The following is a 9,701-nucleotide window of genomic DNA, read 5'->3' on the forward strand; positions in this document are numbered from 1 at the left end:
CAAGGGCATGTACCTGGGTTGCGGGCGCATCCCCAGTGGGGGATGTGCAGGAGGCAGCTGATCAATGTCTCTCTCTCATCGATGTTTCTGACTCACTATCTCTCTCCCTTCCTCTCTGTGAAAAATCAATAAAATATATTTTAAAAAATAAATAAATAAATAAAAAGCAGTCAAAATGACTTCCTTGGGCAATCTAGTGTTAATCATAGCTAGTTGTACACAGAATCACCTGGGTTTAAAAACAAAGCAAAAAAAAAACTGGATTCTACCTATAGACATTCTGATTAGTAAGTCTAGGGTGGGAACTAATCATCAGAATTTTTAAGCTCTTCAGATGATTCCAAATGTTAAGTAAAGTTTGAGAACCACTGCTCTAAAATAAGAATTCTTAAGCTATGGACTGAGAGAAAGGAGGATTGGATTTCAATGGGGTTCATGAACATTTTAAAGTTGTATGCAAAATTTTGTGTATACTCACGTGCATTTTTCTAGGACCATAATTTTGGTCAGTTGTTTTTATTTTCTTTTTAAAATTTTTTTAAATTTACTTTTAGAGAGAGGGGAAGGGATAGGGAGGGGGGAGGAGGGAGAGAGGAAGAGAGAGAGAAACATCAATGTGAGAACAAAACATAGATGGGCTCCGGGAATCTAGCCCACAACCCAGGCAGGTGCCCAACCCAGAATTGAACTGGCAACTCTTCAGTGCATGGGACCGGATGATGCCCAACAGAGCCACACCAGCCAGGGCAGTTTTTTTTTAGTTTTAAAGAGTCTCTCCCCAACTGAAAAAATTAAGAATCTCTTCTTTGAAATATGGTCTTGCTACTATTTTATAGTCACTCAATAATGAAAGCAGCATCAACAAAACTGAATGAATACCTGAAGTTCCTTGTCTCACAAAACTAACTTCAGTTAGTGTACAAAGGGAAAAGAATCAACAGCTATTGAGTCCTATTATATGCCAAATGCTTTGGCATTACATTAGCTCATTTATCTTCACAACTCTCTTCCCGTTTCAGATGGAACACTGAATCAAAGAGATTAAGTAACTTGCTAAAGTCTGACTCCAAAGACCACACTTTACCACTATACCAGTTTAGAGTTATCAAACTTTAGAGTGCATCAGAACTACCAGGAGGACTTATTAACAGTTTCCAATTCAGTAGGTCTGGAGTGGAGTTCAAGGACTTGCATCTCTAACAAATTCCTACGTGATATTGATGCTGCTGGTCAGATCATAGTTTGAAAAATAATGCCATTTTTTCAAGCATTTATTAAGTGCCTAATATATGGCAACAGCGGAGGTATCTCATTTTAGACACTAGAGAAACAGTGGAAAATAAGACAAAGTCCACGCCCTCATGGAGCTTACAGTCTAGTGGAGAAAACTGACAGAAAACAAATGTTAAAAAAAGTAATGCCAGGTAATACATCCTATGACCCCCCAAAAAAGGCAACGTAAGGAGTGGAGGATAAACCTTTAGACAGGGCCATAAAAGACCTTTCTGGGGTGCCACTTGGCAGAGAACTGGATGAAGTGAGAAAGTAAGCTATGAGACTTTCTGGAGGAAAAGCATTCCAAGCAGAGGTAAGGAGGAGCAAGAAGGCCACCACAGCAAGCGGTCAGACTGTGCACAGAGCTATGGTTAAATACTTACTAGTAGTCAAAGGATGATGACAACACTAGGATGCTGTCAAAAGTACCACATTTTATGACTACCAAAGTCTTACCTATTATGTAATATGGTTCGTGCAGAAGATTCCAATAATGTTAATGGTGTTTGCAGCATTATAACTGGAAGAACTTTCGGCTGTTCAAAAGTATTTCCAAAAAGATCCAAGTACCCAAGGGACAAATTTTTAAATTCACTAGGCAAAAATGGGAGCTTATTTCGAGCTGCTGACAAAAATTGCAGGTTTGTCAATTGTCCTATCTTCATAGGAAATCGAATCAATTCATTATCATCAAGTTTTAAAACTGTAAGTTCTCGGAGCTGGCAAAACTGCACAGGGAGTGCCTTAATTTTGTTCTTGCTCAGATCCAAACTCCGAAGTGATTTCTGGAGTGTAGATTGACACAATGCCACATTAAATGACTCCAAGTGATTGTTACTCAGGTTGAGTTCTTGAAGGTGGATGAGGTCTCCAACCGTAGCTGGTAGCTTTTTTATATGATTGTGACTCAAGTCTAATTTTTTAAGGTTTTTTAAGCAAAGCATACGCATATCAACTCGGACAAGCCCACAATAAGAAGTCTGAAGATGTTCCAGATAATATGGAAAGTTCTTGCTTAGAGGATAGTCCTTTTTGGATGTGATGACCATTTTAGTTTTAAATTTTTCAAATTCTGAAGTCTTCACCGGTGTGAGAGATGAAAATGGTGTTTCAACATCACAGCCTCTATGAGCCAGTCTCACAGCTGAAAGGAAACTCTTTAAACTGCTGGAATTGGCCTGAATAAATAAAAATAAGTTGTACAAGTATAAATTCCATTTTAGATAATGCATGCATGCTAATTCATCCTATAACTAATTCTGTAGAGTTACATATGCAAATGATGCAATTATTACTGAAAATGGCTATAAAAATAATTTTTTAGTATTCTATTTTGACTAAATTTCAATAAAGATACAAAACCTTTAAGGTTTTTTTTTTTTAAATGTTGAAAGACACACTCTAAATAAAACTGTTCAAAGGGGGAACCATAGAGGATAAAATAAAATAGAAAAGCATAAAAAATTCCACCTGCGATTTGGGTTTAAGATGAGCTCACCCAGACCTCCAGTGCCCCTGCGATAGGCTAAGACAGCCCTGTGCACTGTAAAATGTACGGGGGTTCCATTCATAAAGATTAAGAGTTGTGAAAAGCCATGGCTTTGTCTTTCAAAAGCAGGGCTAAATGGCACTGTCAAGAGTGTAAGGAAGTATCAAAATCAAGTGAGATTGCTTCCAACTGAACAGAGAAATCACCAATCAAGTGGTATATGAACTATCATCAAGCCCTAGCTGGTTTGGCTCAGTGGATAGAGCGTCAGCCTCCAGACTGAAGGGTCCCAGGTTTGATTCCGGTCAAGGGCACATGCCTGGGTTGAGGGCTCCATCCCCAGTGTGGGGTGTACAGGAGGCAGCTAATCAATGATTCTCTCTCATCATTGATATTTCTGTCTGTCTATCTCTTTCTCTCTCTCTTCCTCTCTGAAATCAATAAAAATATATATTTAAAATAAATAAATAAAAATAACGAACACTTGGCAGGATACTTTACAAGTTTTCTAAAGTTTACGTGTGAAGAAATAGGGAACTTTAAGTGTGCGAAACAAAGTATGCAATCCTATTTGGTTAGAATGAGGGAGCTTGGTAGAGGAGTAAAAGATTAGAAATACAGTATGGGGATAGATTCTAGATGAGCTCGATGTCAAGGTAAGGACAGAAGGATCAGGCTGTGGGCAATCACTGAAGCATTTGAGCACGAGAATTACATAGAGCTTAGTATTATTTTGGCAGTAGTATACAGTGAAGTAGAGTGAGAAAAATCTGGAGACCTTGGTCAAATAGTCCAATAGACGGTACCAACTTACAGACTTGGAAATTACATACAATCCGGGTTGAGCTATGGGAATGGAAGGCAGGTATGGCAGAAAACGGGAATAAAGGTTGTCAGAGATTAGAGACAAAGGAGTGGCTAACGGTAAATCAGGACAGTGTCCTGTCACAGATGCCAAGAAAGGAGTTTTATTAAGAAGGAAATGGTCATTAGTGTCAAATTCTGGAGCTAAAAAAAGTGAGAAAAAAATGGCAATGTGTTTGGCAAATAAAAGGAGATCACCGATCTTTGAGGCAGTGTTTTGAATACACCAGTGGAAATAAAGGTAAAAACAGATCCTAAGAAAAGTGGAGGCAACAGATTTAATCTTGTCTTTCCAGAAATTTGTTTATCCAATTTTTAAGTAGGTAAGACTTCACTTGTTTCTTAGGTAGAAGAAAAGAGTTAGTGCCCTAGCCAGTTTGGCTCAGTGGATAGAGTGTCGGCCTGTGGACTGAAAGGTCCCGGGTTGGTTTCTGGTCAAGGGCATGTACCTCGATTGCAGGCTTGATGCCAGCCCCTGGTCGGGGCTCAAGTGGGAGGCAGCCAAAGCCTGTGTCTCTCTCACAACGATAGTTCTCTCTTTCTGTCTCTCCCCCTCACTTCTATTCTCTCAAGAATCAACGGAAAAATATCTTTGGGTGAGGATTAACAAAAAAACAAACAAAAAAGAATTAGTAGGATAGGCTGAACATCAAGTGAAAATGAAACATCACAAGAACAGAAGGAGGTAGGACAAAATGATTCCATTCAACACAAATACCTTAAAAAGTTATTAAACTTTTAATGTTTGCAAAGCATTTTGCTTGGGGTTAAGGATAATGCAAGGATGAATAAGACATTGCTTCTAGGAAAGGGGAAAACAAAAAAAGGGGAGACAGGACCAAGAAACAGTCTATATTTTGTTCTAATGGTCTATATAGTTTTAAAAATAATTATAATAATAAAATACCCCCAACAAGGTTCTAATTGCATTTTATCCTTTTTTTCCCCCCACTCAACTCAGACTTATAACCTATAATTCAGCTGGTAAAATATAGGCCTGTGCCACCTTCCTTAAGAGCTCCAGTATAAGAACACTGGAAGGCTGCATTTTGGATACAGAAGCAAACTTAGTTTTCCTCCCCATCCTGGGCAGCCTTACCAAGGCTGCCTCTGCCCTTTTAGAGGAATATACTGGTAAGCACTCCTGGGAAGCTGCCATCACTTCTTCTAATACATCTGCAAGAGTCCGGCCCTGTTCAGCTAAGTGAGATATCAGGATGCTCAAATAGCCTTTTATTTTTGGTCAATCCTCACCATATTTTTTCCATTGATTTTTTTTTTGGGGGGGGGGGGGAGTGGAAGGGATGGGGAGAGACAGAAAGAGAAACATTGATGTGAGAGAGACACATCAATTGGTTGCCTCCCACACGAACCTCCACAGAGACTGGTTATTAAGCCTGCAACCAAGATATGTGCCTTTGACCCTTCAGTCCTCCATTGATGTTCTAATCACTGAGTCAAACCAGCTAGGGCTCAAATAGCCTCTAATTTAAAGAAAATATAGCCAATCAACCTAAACATTAATGTTTTTAATATCGTACCTTACTTAGGCAGATATCCACAGGAGGTTCCTTTAACCGAACAGTGGCTTTCCCCTCATCCACAAATTTGGTGAAGAATTGCTCAATGTTCCCCTTTAGCTGCTTAAAAACAATGGGGAAAAAAGAACAAAATCAAGTACTGTTACTCAATACTAGTAGTTATTACAAATAGGATGTGCCAGTCATTTTGTCAGGTTTGTCTTTTAGTCCTTATGTATGAGTATTTTACAGTTTTAAGCTTTAAAGTTTTTTGTTTGGTTGGGTTTGTTTTTAGTAGTTGGGTAGCTACATTTCTTATCTACCTTCTGACAGATACTATTGTTCTATCAGTCCCGTTAACTCTGTCCTCTTCTGAGAACAGAATGCCCTGTGTTTTGAGAGAATATTCCTCTTCTCCCATTCTAACTATGTAGCTGTAATGAGTTGCCAAGAGTAATTACTTGTCTTTTAAATTTCAGTTCATTAGTCTGGGGTGGACAAGCCTCCCACAAGATTACGAACTCCATGAAAACAGGAATCTTGTCTCCTTTGTTCATTCTTGTATCCTCAGAGCTAGACAATGTCTAACACATAGCAGATGCTCAAAATATTTTAATGAATGATGTTGCTTCTGCTTTAGACTTCAACAACAATTTATCCAGAAGCCATTATATACCAGTTAACTATGATAGGGGGCTTGGGACAATAGAGGTGAATCAGACCAGCATGGTAATCACACTTAGACAGCTGCCAATCTGACATTTATTAAAATAATTATAAGCAAAATTAAGACAAATATATAAGCAATTATTAAGACAAGGAAGTACAGGCTGCTATAAAACCTTATATAGCTAAGAAATCTTACCTGGTCTTAGGATATGAAGGTGACCTTGAAGGTGAGAACTAAAGGATTAGGACATGTCTAGAAGAGATAGAAGATAGCTTACCAATAAGGGGGAACAATGTGCAAAGCCTTGAAAGCAAGAGAGCTTGGCAGCTGTGAGGAGCTAAAAGTTCAGTATGGCTGAAGGATCCCGTGAAAAAAGGTAAGTGAGCCTGAAGAGGTAAACAGATTAAATGGTGAAAGATGTTTTATACCATGTTAAGAGTGCTGTGGGCATTTTTGTTTTGTTAATCCTTACTCGAAGATACTTTTCCCATGGAGTTTTAAAGAGGGAGAGAGGGAGAGAGGGAGGGAGGAAGGGAGGGAGAGAGGGGGAGAGAGAGAGAGAGAGAGAGAGAGAGAGAGAGAGAGAGAGAGAGAGAGGGGGGGGGGGGGGGAGGTGTGGGAGGGAGGAGCTCAGTTGGTTAGAGCATCGTCCAGATACACCAAAGTTTCGGGTTAGATCCCCAGTCAGGGCACATACAAGAATCAACCAATGAATGCAGGTAAGTGGAACATATTGTTCTCTCTCTCTCTCCCTCCCTCTCTCTTTAAAATGGATAAATAAAAATTAAAAAAAAAAGAATTTTGGATTTATCCTAAGAACAATGATATCCATTTGAATGACTTTAAGCTGAGAACATCATTAGATCTGTATCTTTACAGGTTCCCTTTAACCACAGGGTAAGAATGAACTTTGGAGGGTTAGGGGGTGGAGGATAAAGAGTAGGAGGGAAGGACAACAATAGAGGTAGAGTGATCCTTTAAGAGAGTAGCTAGGCAAGGTATAATGATGGTTTAGATTACAACTGGGATAGATGAAAATCTGAAAGATAACTAGGAGGTAGAATTGAAAGGATTCAATAATATATTGGATGCAGAGAGGCAAAGGCTTTAAGATTTCTGCATGGGGCAGAATACTACTAAATGAGTTGTAGAGCACTGTCAGAAAAGCAGGTTTAGGGGCGACAATGACAATTACTGTCTAGGTCAGCGGTTCTCAACCTGTGGGTCACAACCCTTTGGGGGTAGAACGACCCTTTCACAGGGGTCGCCTAAGACCATCGGAAAACACATATATAATTACATATTGTTTTTGTGATTAATCACTATGCTTTAATTATGTTCAATTTGTAACAATGAAAATACATCCTGCATATCAGATATTTACATTATGATTCATAACAGTAGCAAAGTTACAGTTATGAAGTAGCAATGAAAATAATTTTATGGTTGGGGGCCACCACAACATGAGGAACTGTATTAAAGGGTCGCAGCATTAGGAAGGTTGAGAGCCACTGGTCTAGGTATTTTGAGGTTGAGATGCTGCAACACATCCAAGTGAAGATTTAAAGTAGACAACAGATTCAAGTCAGAAGTTAAGGGATTTATACATTTATCTGGATAAGATGAAAAGTATGTTTCTCACTGCTCTTCTAAGATCTATTCCTTCTGATGACCACCAATTTGCTACCCTCCACCAATATGTCATGCAGATTTAGAAAGTCAGATGTGAGTCATAACTATTTCTGTGGAGGAAAAAAGCTAAATGTTGTTCAGCATTTTTTTAAGTGAAAAAAGAAATAATATGAAAAAAAGTGTGCCACAGTGGGCAAATATCCCATCACACACACACACACACCTTTAAGATACGATTGTCCGCCCTTATCTAAGAGGAAGATACATTCCAAGATGCCAAGTCAATGTATGGGACAACAATGTATGGAAAAAAACTCATGTTTTTTCCTATGCATACATACCTATGATAAAGTTTAAATTCTAAATTAAAAACAATAAGAGATTAACAACTAATAATAGAACAATAATCATTTTTTAAAAAGGAAGTTAAAGGAGAAGACTGGCTAAAGGTACAAATTTGGACATCACAGTCGGATGGTAGCCGGTCATGGGACAAAAAAGTGAGTGTAAGAAAGAAGCCCATGGTACTTTCCATGCTTAGCACAAATACCTACCCTTCAAGGCCCAGGACCAATACCAGCACCCCCTTAATTCATCCAAAAAACATTGAGCACCTATGATTTTCCAAGTCCTGTGGTACCTCTCTTCTGCAAAACTTTCCCAAGCCCCAGTAATCAGAATTCATCTCGTTGCTTCCACTTTTATTACAGCCCTTATCGTAGCCCATCTTGTAAGCAGTGGTTTTTTTTCTCCTTTCTAATCTCAGAAGGACAGTGAGTAAATCAAAGTCAAGTACTCCCAGTACTTTATCTCCCAGTTTCTAGCACTGCACCCTGTGCAAAATAAGTCTTCAATTCGCGGTTTACAATAAAATTTTGATTAGGATTTCCTCCTGCAATTGACTGTTGGTGCAATAGGAGGTTACTTTTTTAAAATGTTTTTATTGCTTTTATGAAGAGGAAGGGGATGGGAGAAACATCTAAGTACCCCAACTGGGGACCGTAACCACAACCTGGGCATGTGCCCTGCTGAGGAATCAAACTGGTGACCTTTTGGTGCACAGGATGACGCTCAACCAACTGAGCCACCCTGGCAGGGGCACAACAGGAGTTTTAAGAGAGACATCATCAGACTTTAAACAGGCAATACTTGAGTGAGGCATGAAAGAGAGGCCTGGGGAGATCCAATTCTAGTTATGAGTTTGTTTTTGTCACCTAACAATTTTATAAGCTTTACAATGCTGGGAGATTTCCAAAGTCCTGTCGATTTGAAAAATGATGAGTTGATTCTAGCAACAGGAGGCAATTATTCACTTTCAACTATTTACATGAAGCACTAGGTGTCTCTGAATGAGACTGTAATATTCCGCAATTAAATACCCGCTGTGGAGTACACTATAAGGGAGTCCGATGTAAGGGTGGGCAATGAATTGCACCCTCGACTTTACTTATAGACACAGGGTAGTCCGGTCACTTTGACAAAATAACAGTGCCTGGTAATGAAGGAGAAAGATTTCATAAAACCTGTGCTTTAAAAATTCTATTTCAAGATCAACCACCTTGTATGCATATATGCCTAACCCTTGGACACAGACGACAGGGTGCTGAAAGCCTGCGATGGGGCTGGGGGCGGGCTAGAAGGGTCCATGGGGGAAAGGAAGGCATATGTAATACTTTTGACAATAAAGATTTGACTTTCTAAAAAATTATAGTTCAACCTCCAACTGCTTCTAGAGAGTTTACTACTGCTACACAGGTAAGAAAAAGACGTGGACCTATGAAATAAGGTCTTAGGAAATTACACATTTAAGGAGAGAGAGAGAGAGAGAGAGAGAGAGAGAGAGAGAGAGAGAGATGGATGTAGTAACCAACTTAAAAAAAAAATGAAGATGCAACCCAAAGCGTTACTGCTTTACTACTGTACTGATCTGGTCTAGAGACCTTCGATACGATTCATCATCCCTTAAAGCCCCTTTTTTAAGCTAGCGAAAGTTCTGTGGAAGAAACAGAATTGATTGAACGGAAATACAGTTATTTTACTCTCCCCCCGAACTGAATGGCTCCTGTGATCTCTAAGTCGCAGAACTGAGCAAGAGAACAGCCGCGGGCGCCCTCCCAGAGCCCTCCTCCTGGGGCGGGGCGCGGCGGGCTTCGGGGCGCCGGCTGCTGACAGAGGCTCAACAGCGCGCGGACGCCCTTGCCCGGGTTCCTCAGCCCCAAGGCCGGCAAGCGCCGACTCACCACCTCGACCT

The 9,701-nt window shown here is 39.8% G+C and overlaps 1 protein-coding gene across 1 annotated transcript in view; it reads right to left on the minus strand.

The window, feature by feature from the left end:
* LRR1 (leucine rich repeat protein 1) overlaps positions 1-9,701 on the minus strand; it is a 19,239-nt gene that overhangs the window by 8,283 nt on the left and 1,255 nt on the right. Inside the window, 4 exon segments of the mRNA XM_015571983.1 lie at positions 1,732-2,453; positions 5,170-5,271; positions 9,503-9,583; positions 9,586-9,699. Coding sequence (XP_015427469.1) covers positions 1,732-2,453; positions 5,170-5,271; positions 9,503-9,583; positions 9,586-9,699 — 1,019 coding nt within the window.

This window comes from Myotis davidii, unplaced genomic scaffold, assembly GCF_000327345.1.
Source record: "Myotis davidii unplaced genomic scaffold, ASM32734v1 scaffold1069, whole genome shotgun sequence".
Lineage (NCBI taxonomy): Eukaryota > Metazoa > Chordata > Mammalia > Chiroptera > Vespertilionidae > Myotis > Myotis davidii.